The sequence below is a fragment of the Pan troglodytes genome, chromosome 12, assembly GCF_028858775.2.
Source record: "Pan troglodytes isolate AG18354 chromosome 12, NHGRI_mPanTro3-v2.0_pri, whole genome shotgun sequence".
In the NCBI taxonomy this organism is placed as follows: Eukaryota; Metazoa; Chordata; class Mammalia; order Primates; family Hominidae; genus Pan; species Pan troglodytes.
The window spans coordinates 37,450,465-37,465,863 of NC_072410.2; the positions used below are offsets into that span (position 1 = coordinate 37,450,465).

At 46.3% G+C, this 15,399-nt stretch overlaps 1 protein-coding gene across 2 annotated transcripts in view; it reads right to left on the minus strand.

Moving 5' to 3' along the window:
* The window catches only part of TCF7L1 (transcription factor 7 like 1), a 176,538-nt gene that overhangs the window by 12,113 nt on the left and 149,026 nt on the right, over positions 1 to 15,399 (minus strand). For both annotated transcript variants that reach the window (XM_016948878.4, XM_009442746.5), the window contains exon 4: positions 14,477 to 14,560. In XM_016948878.4, the coding sequence (XP_016804367.1) occupies positions 14,477 to 14,560 (84 nt within the window). The remainder of the gene's footprint in view (positions 1 to 14,476; positions 14,561 to 15,399) is intronic.

Sequence of the window (15,399 nt, forward strand, 5' to 3'; positions counted from 1 at the left end):
GTCTCGACTCACTGCAACCTCCGCCTCCCAGGTTCAAGCAATTCTCTGGCCTCAGCCTCCCGAGTAGCTGGGACTACATGCACCCGCCACCATGCCCAGCTAATTTTTGTATTTTTAGTAGAGACGGGGTTTCACCATGTTGGCCAGGATGGTCTCGATCTCTTGACCTCGTGATCTGCCCACCTCAACCTCCCAAAGTGCTGGGATACAGGCGTGAGCCACCACACCCGGCCTGCACTTTTTTTTTTTTTTTTTTTTTTGAGATGGAGTCTCACTCTGTCACCCAGGCTGGAGTGCAGTGGCGTGATCTCGGTAAAAATATAAAAATTAGCCAGGCGTGGTGGCACATGCCTATAATCCCAGCTACTCGGGAGGCTGAGGCAGGAGAATCGCTTGAACCTGGGAGGTGGAGGTTTCAGTGAGCCAAGATCGCACCACTGCACTCCATCCTGAACGACAGAGGGAGACTCTCTCTCAAACAAAAATAAAATAAAATAAAAAATATTAGATAAATAAGTTTATTAAAATATTTTAATACAATGTTAAAATGCTAAGAAGAAAAACTAAGAGAAAGTAGAAAAGAAATATAGAGGGGGTGAGCAGGTTAAACAGGATGTTTCCCAGGATGACCAGGGAAGTTGTCAATGAGAAAATGACTTTTTTTTGGAGACACAGTCTCACTGTGTCCCCCAGGCTGGAGTGTAGTGGTGTGATCTCAGCTCACTGCAGCTTCTGCCTCCTGGGCTCACGGGATCTTCCCACCATGCCGGGCTAACTTTTGTATTTTTTGTAGAGATGGGGGTTTGCCATGTTACCCAGGCTGGTCTTGAGCTCCTGGACTAAGCAATCTGCCTGTCTGGGCCCCACAAAATGCTGGGATTACAGGTGTGAGGCACTGCGCCTGGCCTGAGAGCATGACTTTCACATTTTGAAAGAAGTGGGGAGCTGGACACGTTGATTGTGGGGAAGGACATTTTGGCCAAAGAAACACTAGTGTAGTATGCCCAGCATAGCACGTGTGAGGACCCACAGCAGGCCAGTGGGCTGCAGCAGAGAGGAGAATGAGGGTCTGTACGGATGGGTCAACAAATACGTTCTGAGCTCCTGAAAGTGGTGTGCTGCAGGCTACGAAAAATGTGAAGGTAAGTCAAGAGTCTCTGCAGGGCAATAGGAGAGAGAAAAGACTCTGGGACCTGGAATGTGCTTTCAGGTCCTTCTGAGCAATGGTATGTTTCTGAGGTCTTTGCAAGTAGGACAGGATTTGTCATTCTTGGGATAAGCCTTTCCTTACCCAAACTCTTCTTTTCCCACTGTTTGCTGGCATTAAGGGTGGCAAAAGACAGCCCTAAGGTAACCTTTATTTTTGTTCCTTTGGCATTTGCCTTTTTTTCTCTTCTGCATGGGTGCTTGAAGGAAAACATTTCTAAACCCTTGCAATTTGAACTGTTTTTAGGATATGTCTAGGTGAATGTCAATTTTCATTGAGTTTTATAGAATTCAAAGGAGCTCTTTCAATCCATAAATTCAAGTTTTTGTTTTTAGAGCCCACTTTAACTTTCTTAATTGCCTCTTTTCATTCAGTTTGGTCTCTTCTTTAGAAACACTATTTGTGGAATGATTTTTAATTTTTTTCTCTGTATCTATCAGCGACTTTCTCATCACAGTTACAAATGGCACGAATGTGACTTGCCACAATGTCAACTCCAGTCTATACTAAGACGAATGAGCTGGGAGACATGAGTAAGAATTTCAAAGACGCTGAAGCTCAACAGCAGAAATGAACAGAAGGAACGATGCAGGTGGAAAACCATCACTGCCTGCTAAAACTAGTGGGTGAAAAATTGATGAGAAATAGGGCATTGGCATAGCCTTGGAGCCTCTCCCTACAAAACACTTATTAATTACAAAGGGAAAAATTGGTACCCTAGGGTGGAAACATTTGTCAGATACCACCCAATCCAAACAGTTGATGCTAACATCACTAATACTGGGACAAAGGCAGACTGTAGGGCTACCTCCTGAAATGAGGTACCGAGGATGCAACTTTAGTGCAGTGACATTCTGGCCAAAAATGCACAATCTGAATCTAACCATGACGAAACATCAGACAAACCCAAACTAAGGGACATTCTACAAAACAGCTGGCCTGTACTTCTCAAAAAATGTGAAGGTCAAGAAAGACAAAGACAGGCTAAGGACCTCTGCTGGATTCGAGGGAACTAAAGAGACATGATGGCTACATGTAATCCATGATGCCAGGTGGAACCCGGGACCAGGAGAAACACATGGGCTATCATGGACATTATTGGGACACGGGCCAAAAGTTCAATCTACATTGTGAGTAAGATAATGATATGAAAAGTTAATGTTACTGGCTGGGTATGATGGCTCAAGCCTATGGTCCCAGCACTTTGGGAGGCCGAGGCAGGTGGATCATTTGAGGTCAGGAGTTTGAGACCAGCCTGGCCAACATGGCGAAATCCCGTGTCAACTAAAAATACAAAAATTAGCTGGGCGTGGTGGTGGGCACCTGTAATCCCAGCTACTCAGGAGGCTGAGGCAGGAGAATCACTTGAACCCAGGAGGCGGAGGCTGCAGTGAGCCGAGATCGTGCCGCTGCACTCCAGCCTGGGCGACAGAACGAGACTCTGTCTCAAAAAAAAAAAAAAAAAAAAAAGTAAATGTTACTTTCTTCATTTTGAGGACTGTACTGTGATTATTTAAGAGAATGCCTTTGTTCTTAGATAATATAGCTAAAATATTTAAGGGTAAAGGGTCACAATGTTTCCAAGTTACTCTCAAACTTTTAAGAAAAGAAAAAACAGAGAGAGAGAGAGAGAGAGAGAAGCACAAAGCCCAGGGGAAAAATGTGTGAATCTGGATAAAGGTTATATGGGAGTTCCTTATATTATTCTTGAAACTTTTCTGGGAGTTAAAATAATACCCAAAAGTGGCCAGGCACAGTGGCTCATGCCTGTAATCCCAGCACTTTGGGAGGCGGGCAGATCACCTGAGGTCGGGAATTCGAGACCAGCCTGACCAACAAGGAGAAACCCTGTCTCTACTAAAAATACAAAATTAGCCGGGCATGCGGGCACATGCCTGTAATCCCAGCTACTAGGGAGGCTGAGACAGGAGAATCGCTTGAACCTGGGAGGCAAAGGTTGCGGTGAGCCAAGATCACGTCATTGCACTCCAGCCTGGGTGACAAGAGCGATACTCCGTCTCAAAAAACAAAACAAAACAAAAGTTATTACTGTGTATTAAGAATTACAATCAGTATTGAGGGTAGTACAGAGCACCAACAGGATATGCTATGGGTTTTGGAGTTTTCTGCATCTACACAGGTATACTGGTAAGAAGATGGAGAAGCTATGTAGAATTTTATTAAAAAAAAATTTTTTTTTTCAGACAGGGTCTCAGTCACCCAGGCTGGAGTGCAGTGGCCTGATCACGGCTCACTGCAGCTTCAACTTCCTGGGCTCAAGCAATCCTCCTACCTCAGCCTCCCAAGTAGCTGGGATTGCAGGTATGTGCCACCATGCCCGGCTAATTTTTTTTATTTTTAGTAAAGGTGAGGTCGCACTATGTTGCCCAGGCTGGTCTCGAACTCCTGAGCTCAAGTGATCCTCCCACCTCAGATTCCCAAAGTGCTGGGATTACAGGTGTGAGTCACCATGCCTGGCTATATGTACAGTTGTAAAAGGGAAATTCCAATGAATATTTTTGAGAATTGGCATGTTAAGCAGCGTCAGGTTTCTCAGCTCAAAGCTGGGGCAGAGCTATTGATGTTCTTTCGGAGAGCATCCAGCACTGGCTCAGCAATCAATAATTTGACATGAAACTCTCCAGTTTGCTTCTGAGAGTGACCCAATTTGCAATGCTAAAACTGGGTGTTTACCATTACTAGTGCAGACAATGTCCCTATGCCAGTGGTTCTCAAAGCTCAGTCCCCAGACCAGCAGCATAAGCATCACCTGGAAACTTGTTAGAATGCAAATTCTCAGGCTCGACCTACCGCGACCCACTGAATTAAACTCTGCAAAGTGTGATTCACCCAGAGTTGAAATCATCCAGAGAGCTTTTAAAATTCCCAATGCTCGGCCAGGCGTGGTGGCTCACGCCTGTAATCCCAGCACTTTGGGAGGCCGAGGCGGGCACGTCACAAGGTCAGGAGATTGAGATTGTCCTGGCTAACATGGTGAAACCCCGTCTTTATTAAAAATACAAAAAATTAGCCGGGCGTGGTGGTGGGTGCCTGTAGTCCCAGCTACTCAGGAGGCTGAGGCAGGCGAATGGCGTGAACCCGGGAAGTGGAGCTTGCAGTGAGCCAAGATCGTGCCACTGCACTCCAGCCTGGGCGACAGAGCGAGACCCCATCTCAAAAAAAAAAAAAAAAAAAAAAATCCCAGTGCTCAGGCCACACCTAAATTCCATCAGAAACTCTAGGGGTGGGGTTCAGCAATCTTTGTTTTAACAAGTTCCCCAGATGACTCCGATGCCTGCTCAAGAGACCCACCAACGGGATGATAAGGAAGATGCTGCCAGTGTCTAAACAGTATTGGTAGGGTCCTTCTAATACTGAGAAGATGACAACCAAGAGAAATTCTAATTTTAATCCTACTGAAGATGCTAAACTCTGACAGGAAGTACTTGGACACGAGACTGTTAACACTTGCAATAATTTATTTCTGTTTAGAGTATGTTCTACATTCTTGAATCTCAAATGCTAAACAAGATCAATAGGTCAGGATGTAGCCATGTGTTTGCTTTCACTATTTATTTATAATTCTCTTTCCTTCCCTTGCCCCATCAGTATTAGACTTGCCCCTACATATTAGTCTGTTCTTGCATTGCTATAAAGAAATACCTGAGACTGGGTAATTTATAAAGAAAAGAGGTTTAATTGGCTCACAGTTAAGCAGGCTGTACAGAAAGCATGATGCTGGCACCTGCTCGGCTCCTGGGGAGGCCTCAGGAAACTTTTAATCATGGAGGAAGGTGAAGGGAAGCAGGCGCATCTTACTTGGTGGAGGAGGAACAAGACAGAAAGAGTGGGGGGAGGTCCTGCACACTTTTAAATGACCAGATCTTATAAAAACTTGCTCACCATCGCAAGAATGGCACCAGGAGATGGTGCTAAACCATTCATGAAGGACCACTCCCGTGATTCAGTCACCTTCCACCAGGCCCTACCTCTAACATTGGGGATTACGGTTAGACACAAGATTTGGGTGGGGACACAGATCCACACCATATCACCTTATGACTTGCTCTGACCAATGGAATATTAGCAGACATGAAATGAAGTGAAAGGAAGCTTTCAATCTGCTTCCCTTCTTTTGTATCTGCCATATGCCATGAGAAGGACATGACCTGGATAGCCACTGGTCCTGGGATAAGAGCCATGTGGAGAAGACCTGAACCTCCCCCTTAACAAGCTAAAACAGCCACTCCAAGTGACCCACAGGTCCATCAGTGGAAAAAGAAATGTTTACTAATGTAAGCCACTGAATTGTTTGTTACACAGCATTACGAAAGAAATAGTTGACTTGGGCTGGGTGTGGTGCCTCATGCCTGTATTCCCAGCACTTTGGGAGGCTAAGGCAGCCAGATTGGGTAAGCCCAGGAGTTTGAGACCAGCCTGGTGAACATGCCGAAACCCCGTCTCTATAAGAAATACAAAAAATTAGCTGGGCATGATGGTGCACACCTGTGGTTCCAGCTACTTGGGAGGCTGAGGTGGGAGGATCACTTGAGCCCAGGAGGTGGAGGTTGAAGTGAGCCAAGATTGTGCCACTGCACTCCAGCCCGGGTGACAGAGCAAGACCCTGTCTTAAAAAACAAAAAGAGAGAAATAGCTAACTTAAGACATAAAGTCTACAAAAATATTTTTTGAGAAATACAGAAAAGTATAAAGAATGATACCACACCCAAAACCTGCCATGTGGGATTGTTTTTATAGCTTTTAAATTTTGTTCTTTTTTTCTTAAATAAAACATCACAGAAAGTTAAATCCTCTTAAACACTCCACCAGTCTTATGCTCCTCCCCACTTCCCAAAGGCAGCTACCATTGAAATGTTCCCATTCTCCCTTAAAAATACATATGACCAGTAAACTCAGCACTTTGGGAGGCTGAGGCAGAAGGATCACTTGAGCCTGGGAGGTCAAGACCAGCTTGGGCCATATAGTGGAACCCCATCTCTACAACAAATAATAAAAATAGCTGGATGTGGTGGTGCACACCTGTAGTCCTAGCTACTTGGGAGGCTGAGGAGGGAGGAATGCTTGAGTTTGAGGCTGCAGTGAGCTATGATCATGCCACTGCACTATAGCCTAGGTGACAGAGTGAGATCCTGTCTCAACAAAGCACAAAAAACCAAAATCCGGGAGGCTGAGGCAGGAGAATCTCTTGAACCCAGGAGGTGGAGGTTGCAGTGAGCTGAGATCATGTGCCATTGCACTCCTGCTTGGGTGACAAGAGTGAAACTCCATCCTAAAAACAAAAACAAAACCACAAAACCAAAACTAAAACCAAAACAAACACATACACACAAAAACAAAACCCCAAAAATATGGATGTTAAAGGTGCTTCCGGTGAGGCTTCAGATGGAAATGGGGAACATGTTATTGGAACTAGTGGAAAGGCGATTCTTGTTACAAAGTGGGAAGAAACATGGCTGAGTTATTTTGTAGTGTTTTGTGAAAGGTAGAACTTGTGAGTGATGAATTTAGATATTCAGCACAAGTTATTTCTAAGCAAAGTGCTGAAGGTGTGGCTTGGTTTCTCCTTACTGCTTGTAGTAAAATGTGAGAAGTAAATTACTGTTAAGCAAAAAGGAACCAGAACTTGAAAATTTAGAAAATTCTCAGCCTAGCCTCATTACAAAAAAATGAGAAGGTGTGTTCCTGAGAGAACACCAATGGAGTGGCTGGACGATCAGATAATGAGACTGGGGCTGTGAAGCATGGATTCAACCAACCACCTCAGCAGAAATACTGCCCTTTTGGATTAAAATGGACAAAGACAGGACAAAGGGAAGGAAGGCTGTCAGACTTCTACAGAATGGGCTACAGTGATGTGGCTGCAAACATTTGTTATCTTTCAAGAAGAGGGAAGAATGACCCCAAGAGGGGATTCACAAGGTGTGGCTGCTGCCCAGGGCCTCAGGGGCACAGCTCCCAGCTCCCATCCTGGTGGGCTGGAAGGACAGAGAATGAATGGTGCCAAAGAGGATTATTCTTGAGCATTAAATTGAATAGAACTCTGCTAGCAGACTGCCTTTAGACTTAGACTATAACTCTTTCCTGCCAGTCTCCAGCCTGCCAGCCTACCCTCTTAAATCTTTCTCCCTCTACACATTCACACTCACTCACTCACTCGCTATATATACATACATCACCTTGGTTCTGTTTCCCTGGAGAACCCTAACACAGAACTGTTCTATATCTTTTTTATTTTTACTTTTCATACCAAGCTAAGCTGACTAGGAGAACTGTTCTATATCTTGATTGTGGTGAACTCATGTATGACTGCAAAAGTTTGTCAAAACTCACAGAACTATATACTCATGTGAATTTCACTATATGTAAATTATATCTTAAAAATGGGGAGGTTGGGCATGATGGCTCATGCTTGTAATCCTAGCACTTTTGGAGACTGAGGTAGGAGGATCACTTGAGGCCAGGAGTACAAGGCCAGCCTGAGCAACATAGTGAGACCCTAACTCTAATTTTTTTTAAATGGGGGGAAAAGCGCACACGTATACAAATATATGCACAGGATGCTAACTTTAGCTTAAAAACTGGGGCCGGGTGAGGTGGCTCACGCCTGTAATTCCAGCACTTTGGGAGGCCAAGGCGGGCAGATCACCTGAGGTCAGGAGTTCAAGACCAGCCTGGCTACCATGGTGAAACCCCGTCTCTACTAAAAAAATACAAAAATTAGCCATGTGTGGTGGCAGGCACCTGTAATCCCAGCTACTTGGGAGGCTGAGGCAGGGAGAATTGCTTGAACCCGGAGTGTGAAAGTTGCAGTGAGCTGAGATCGCACCACTGCACTCCAGCCTGGGCGACACAGTGAGACTCTGTCTCAGGGAAAAAAAAAAAAAAAATTGGGCTAGGCGTGGTGGCTCGTGCCTGTAATCCCAGCACTTTGGGAGGCTGAGGTGCACGGATCCCATGAGGCCAGGAGTGCCAGACCAGCCTAGCCAACATGATGAAACCCCGTCTCTACTAAAAATACAAAAAAATTAGCTGGGCGTGGTGGTGAATACCTGTAATCCCAGGTATTCGGGAAGGTGAGGCAGGAGAATCTCTTGAACCCAGGAGGTGGAGGTTGCAGTGAGCTGAGTTTGTGCCACTGCACTCCAGCCTGGGCAACAGTGAGACTGTCTCAAAACAAACAAACAACTGGAAACCATCTATGTCTATCTATTTTTAAAATGTTTAAATAAAAGGCAACCAGGAAGAGAGAGGTGGCAAAGTTTCAAAGGTGGTAGATATTTCTGCCTTTGCACTAACCTCATCTGGATTTTTCTCTACACCTTCCTCTATCCCTCAACTCCTTACTCTCTAGGTCCCTTTTCTGATTCTGGATGCTCAGCCTAACAGCTAAAATTTGCATTAAAAAACCCCTGAATATCTGACCATTTTCCAAAAAGCTGGATTAAGTCACTCTAAAGTTTTGGAGAACTGCAACCATTTCCAAATCATCTGGATTATTTGTCTCCTGGTCTCTGGGTCTCTGGCCCCATTTGCCTGTAACTCAGCAGAATTTATTAGGCATCTACCTGGACAGGAAGCATTTTGGTCATCAGAGAGCAAGTTACAAGTATACACACACACACACACTCTCCAGACTGAAATACTATTTAACAAAATGTTTGTGGGTTGTGGGATTATAGATCTTTTTCTGTGCTTTCTGGCATTTTCCCAAGAGTTCTACACAGTGCATGCATTACTTTTACAGTTTCAAAAAAAGATTTTTTAAAATTAAAAAACAGTTCTGAATGAAAAAAGGGGTTGGATCTTGGGTAAATGTGGGTAGAGAAGGGGTATTAACTTTTTACCAGACCATTCATTCTTCCATTCATTCAACAAATGCTCCCGAGCATTACAACAGGCGCTCAGATGCGATTCCTGTCTTCGTGTTGCTTATATTCTAGAGGGGCATATATGTGTTTTGTGTGGCTGGACACAGTGCTCCTGGGGGACAGTGGAGGGAAGACAGGCACCTGGCATGTGGGGCCATGGTGAGGGGTCTGGATAATAATCTGCAAGTGATGAAATTACACTGATCGGATCTTACAAATAGTTGCTTATACAACGTTACTGTTAGTCTTTAGAGCTTGTTTTGAAGGTGTGAAGTCCAAATTATTAAGCACTTAACTTCATCCCGCACCCTGGCCCAGTTGTGACTTGCTTAGACATACTTCCTTGTTAGGCAGCTTCTACATGACTCACTAAATCTCTGCAAGTATGCAGGCTGTTTCCTTCGCTTGCTCTACTCCCAGGGCAAACCTCACCTTAAATATTTTACTCCTGACTCTAAAATACATTTCATAATCTCAAGTATTTTAACAAAAAAGCCGGTGTCCAAACCTCTGTGACTCCCTCCGAAAAACCTTCAAGTTCTGCTCACACATCTAGCCTGGAGAGCCGCATGGAGTAAACTGGGATGTCTCTAGGTCCTCCTTCCACTCTGCCTCTGGTTTGTGATTTGCAATTACAACAATGATCCTCGACTCTGGCTGCCCCTTGGAATCTCCTGGGGAGCTTAAAAACTAAGATACCAGCCGCACCCCAGACCAATTAAATCATATCCTTGGGGGATTAGATGCTAAATTCTATAGGCTCATTATCTCTGTTACCTCTGCAATCTGTCCATTTGTTCTGGCACCTAATTCAGGCCCTCATTACCTCTTAGTTTTGCTAATTAAACAGTATTTTCATTGTTCTTTCCCTCTCATTTAATAATAGTAGAGGTAGCGGTAGTGGTGGTGGTGATGCTGGGAGTAGTAAGCTAATAGTTATTGAGGACTTATTTTGTGGTAGAGGCACAATTCTAGACTCATTACAATACACTGGCTCATTTTCGCACAACGACTCTATGAAGTCAGTCTCTTCTAATCCCCATTTAATAGATGAGGAAACCAAGGCAAAGAGAGATGAGGTAATTTGCTTGCAGCTGCATAAATAGAAAGAGGTGGATCTGGGATTGCAACCAAGTGTATTATACAGCCTCCCACTCATATACCCTCCTCCCTGGGTATCTCAGGTTTTGCTCCTGCACGTACACACCTCTCGTTGCAATGAGATGCTCTGCCTCAAAAATTGAGAATGATGGTCTTCTCCCCATCTGTTGAATTCCCAGTTAAGATTTTCTCCCATAAATGTTCCTTAAGTTTTTGAGGCCTGTGTCTGCTTTGCTATATTATAATACAGACTATGGTAATATAAAATTTACTAGAAAACTATCCATGTTGCTATCTATAATGCCATGTGTGGCAACGGTTCATGCTTCTCTGCCCTTAGACAAAATAAGGGACCCCTGCTCCACCACAATGCTGAGTTATTATTTGCAGAGCACACATCTGCAATGGTTAGATGTTTGTTTGGCAGTTGGAACTACGGGTGTAGAACTTTCTTGAGAGTTCTACAGCTCTCTTGATGGGATTTTATATATTTTTCTGTCACAAACATTGAGAGTAATAAGTGATGATGAAGAGTTGATTTATTTGAATAAAAGTCTAGAAAGAAAATGGAAGCTTCAAAAGGACAAACAACTGATTATGTGTATTAATACAGTATCTTGGAGTCAATGAAAAGATTTACAGGAAGCAGAGAGTAGTCAGGCCTTGGCTGTCGGCTGTTGGTGCAAAAAAGCAGGAAAATGAGTGGAGTTAGTTATTCGATGGCGACTGGAGCGCTAAGCCGGGCTGCAGTGGAGTGGCAGAATAAAGGAGGTGACAGAGGTGTGGGAAGTCAGGCGGTAAACAATAAAAAAGAAACAGGACGGTGCTCACAGGAACAGGAAGGCTGAACACAGGGTTTTTCTTTCATTTCTCAGAGGATTGCTCTGTGCAAAAGGAAGAATGGGAAACTCAGAGTACACGTGTTAGTTTTGTTTTTTTGTTCACGACAGGGTCTCACTCTGTCACCCAGGCTAGAGTGCAGTGGCACAATCATGGCTCACTGCAGCTTCGAACTCCCAGCTCAGCCTCCTGAGTAAATGGGACTATAGGTGTGAATGACTGCATCTGGCTAATTTAAAAAATTTTGGCCAGGCGCAGTGGCTCACGCCTGTAATCCCAGCACTTTGGGAGGCCGAGGAGGGTGGATCACCTGAGGTTGGGAGTTTGAGACCAGTCTGACCAACATGGAGAAACCCTGTCTCTATTAAAAATACAAAGGTAGCCGGGCATAGTGGCACAAGCCTGTAATCCCAGCTACTTGGAAGGCTGAGGCAGGAGAATCGCTTGAACCCAGGAGGCAGAGGTTGTGGTGAACCAAGATCGCGCCATTGCACTCCAGCCTGAGCAACAAGAGCAAAACTCCGTCTTTTTTGTAGAGATCTCACCATGTTGCCCAGACTGGTCTCAAACTCCTGGCCTCAAGCAATCCTCCCTCCTTGGCCTCCCAAAGTGTTAAGATTAAAGGCATGAGCCACCATACCTGGCCACTATATGTTAGTTTTTTTTTTTTTTTTTTTGAGTCAGAGTCTTGCTCTGTTGCCCAGGCTGGAGTGCAGTGGTGCAATCTCAGCTCACTGCAACTTCCACCTCCTGGGTTCAAGCAATTCTCCTGCCTCAGCCTCACAAATAGCTGGGATTACAGGTGCGTACCACCACGCCGATTTTTTTTTTTTTTTTTTTTTGAGATGGAGTTTTGCTCTTGCTGCCCAGGCTGGGGTTCAATGGCACAATCTTGGCTCACTGCAACCTCTGCCTCCCGGGTTCAGGCGATTCTCCTGCCTCAGCCTCCTGAGTAGTTGAGATTATAGGTATGCGCCACCACGCCTGGCTAATTTTGTAATTTTAGTAGAGACAGGATTTCTCCACATTGGTCAGGCTGGTCTCGAACTCTCGACCTGAGGTTATCTGCCTGCCTCAGCTTCCCAAAGTGCTGGGATTACAGGCGTGAGCCACCGCACCCGGCCTCATGTGTTAGTTTTTAAAGAGAAATAACATTCTTGAAAAGTAGATGGAGATGCGACAATATGCAGAGAGACACTAAGAGGACCCAGCCATCTCAGGTCTTCAGGAGTGGGCTGGCAGACGGCACAGGAGAGGTAGAGGAAGGCACAGATCTGAAACAGAGATGGCTGCACTGGGGGGAGGTGCAGGGCACGAGCCAGGTCTAGGGTGGGCAGATGTGGTCCGCACATCCTCCACCAGGGCTGACTGGCACCACTAGAGGGCACCCGCGCCTCGTGCTTGGCTATCCCAAGTGGGACTCTGGGCCAAAGCCACTACCCTGGCTTATGCCTGAGGTGTGGAGTGCTTGTTCAACGGCAGCTTGTGCCTTGGCGACTGGCTGCAGAACCTGCTGCCTTTCCCGGATGGCTGGTCCCGCCACTCACGGTTCCTTCCACTGTCATCCTTGCCTGACTCCCTGGTGATGGCTGTGATAATCACCTGAGAGCTGCATGTGGCATCCCACTGTAGATCCCACTGTAAACTCCCAAGGGCTCCACAGGAGCGGGTCTCCTGATTACTGGAAATCATACAGGCTCCCTGCACCCTTATTTATTTAGCTTTCTGCACATATCTTCTTTCTCTTCTGCTAGACTCTAAGCTTTTAATGAATGAGAATTATCAGTTTTTTTTTTTTTGAGACAGAGTCTCGCTCTGTCACCCAGGCTGGAGTGCAGTGGCGCGATCTCGGCTCACTATCAGCTCTGCCTCCGGGGTTCACACCATTCTCCTGCCTCAGCCTCCCGAGTAGCTGGGACTACAGGCGCCCGCCACCACGCCTGGCTAATTTTTTGTATTTTTAGTAGAGACGGTGTTTCACCGTGTTAGCCAGGATGGTCTCGATCTCCTGACCTCGTGATCCGCCCACCTCGGCCTCCCAAAGTGCTGGGATTACAGGCGTGAGCCACTGCGCCCAGCTATCAGTATCTCTTAAAATGTCCTATGAGATGAAGTAATGTCTGGGATTCACTTTAAATCCCTATGTAGCAGGAGGGAAATTCTGGGTGAAGGGAACATGGGGATTCATTATGTAATTCTCTCTACTTTGATACATCTTTAAAATTTCCTGTAATTAAACTTTAATAAACATCATAGAAGCCCAACGCCTAATACCTAGTACAGGGCAGTAACAGTGAAGTCCTATGTCTGCTCGTCTGTAAAATGCATAGGTCATGCAGGATGAGGGTCCCTTCTAACCGCATTCCCTGATTTTGAGGCTCACTGTACAGTCGGCGAGCACCAGTTAGCTTGTGGGGTGAGTGCATCTTAAGGCAAGTGTTGACCCAAGCACCCAGGAAAAGCCCAGGAAAGTAGGATATCTGGTTCTGTTCCAGGAGCATCTCTTATCAGCTTTGGGTTTCAGTCCTTTGCATGTCCTGAGGAGGCCAGAGGAACTGCTTGGATCCACTGCTCCTGTCTCCCAGGATTGTCCAGACCCTCCTTTCCAGCTGGTATTGCCACAGGGCCTGGCAGAAGAGGCTCGGCTGCCCTGAGGAGCATTTGTTTGCATACGTCCTATTGAATTCTTTCCTATAACATCCTGTACAGAAGAGCCTCTTCGGCCGGGCGCGGTGGCTCATGCCTGTAATCTCAGCACTTTGGGAGGCCGAGGCTGGCGGATCACGAGGTCAGGAGATCGAGACCATCCTGGCTAACACAGTGAAACACCGTCTCTACTAAAAATACCAAAAATTAGCCAGGCGTGGTGGCACATGCCTGTAGTCCCAGTTACTTGGGAGGCTGAGGCAGGAGAATCGCTTGAACCTGGGAGTCAGAGGTTGCAGTGAGCCAAGATTGTGCCACTGCACTCCAGCCTGGGCAACAGAGCGAGACTCCGTCTCAAAAAACAAAAAAAACAAAAACAGAAGAGCCTCTTCAACTATTGCCTGGCAGCTACGAGGGAGAAGAGGAGGCAATTCTGGGTAAGCCTCAACAGGACAGAGAAGCCACCCTTGCCCACGTGAAGTGGGCAGCGGGTTCAGATGGCAGCCGGGAAGGATCGCAGGCAGGCTTCCGTGATGAACCAGGGTGAGCAGCCAGGGCCATGGGGGTTGGGGGACGGCTATTCCAATTACAAAACATCTGAGGCGGTGTGGTGTGTGTGTTGAGGTCACAACCCAATTGTTAGCCCCAAGCACTCAGCTCTTCCTCACTGTACTCACACATTTGAGGAAACACTGTTGGACCCCATCTGCTTCAGCACGATGGCAGAAGGCAGTGGCATGGGATGAGGCCACTAATAGTGGCCCTTTGGTGCTTTAAGGTGAAACAGACTTACCAAGTGTGCTGGAGATGGTGACCTCGTGTCCTTGACTGTGGCGCTGGAGGGGACATCGAGGAGGGGCCATTTCATCTGCAGGTACTGCACAGGGAACAGAAAAGAAAAAGCTGTTGGTGAGATGAGGCCTCACAAGTACTCAAAGTTTGCTGGGCTCTGCTGTTAGGGCACCGGGGCAGGCCATTGGGGTGGCCTGCATTTTCATGCCACATGCCCTGTACTGGGTCAATTTCCAAACGATTATAACAGGAGCGAGCATATATTTACAATCACTACCAGCCTCACCACGCCCTCTGTCATTTTGGGGGGGGGGGGCACGAATGACAACTAAGCTGAACTTTAAGTGGTGGAGAGAACCGATCCATTCCAGCACAACCAATCAACATATTCAAAGAACCTACTGGTGAGGCTCAAGTCCCCTCCCTATGCTGTAGTCATGGACACGCAGGGCTGACCAAGGAGGCAGAGGCTCCCAGATGGCCATCCTGCCCCATCCATTTCCATCACTTACGACATCCACACACAATGCTCCCTACGAAACAGCCGTCCAGAAGTATCTGGGAATGAATGAATAAAAGCCATCTGCCTGACACAAAGTCATGGGCAACATCTACCCCAACTCAAGGATGCTGAGCTTTCCTTCATTATAGCGTCTCTCAACCCTGAAAAGATTACCCAGCACCCCATTCTTTCTCATGTCAGTGCAAAAAACTCAAACCAAACAGTACTTCCCCAACACACACACACACACACACACACACACACACACACACACACACACACACACAATCTCTCTCTCTCTCTCTGGCATGGCACAGTCCTTGCCAAGAGCCTGGAAAGAATGAGTTGAGTGGAGCAGCAGTCAGGAGCACTGAGAAGGGCCCTTCTGGGCTCCGGAGCCCTGCATTCATGGGTTCAGGCTC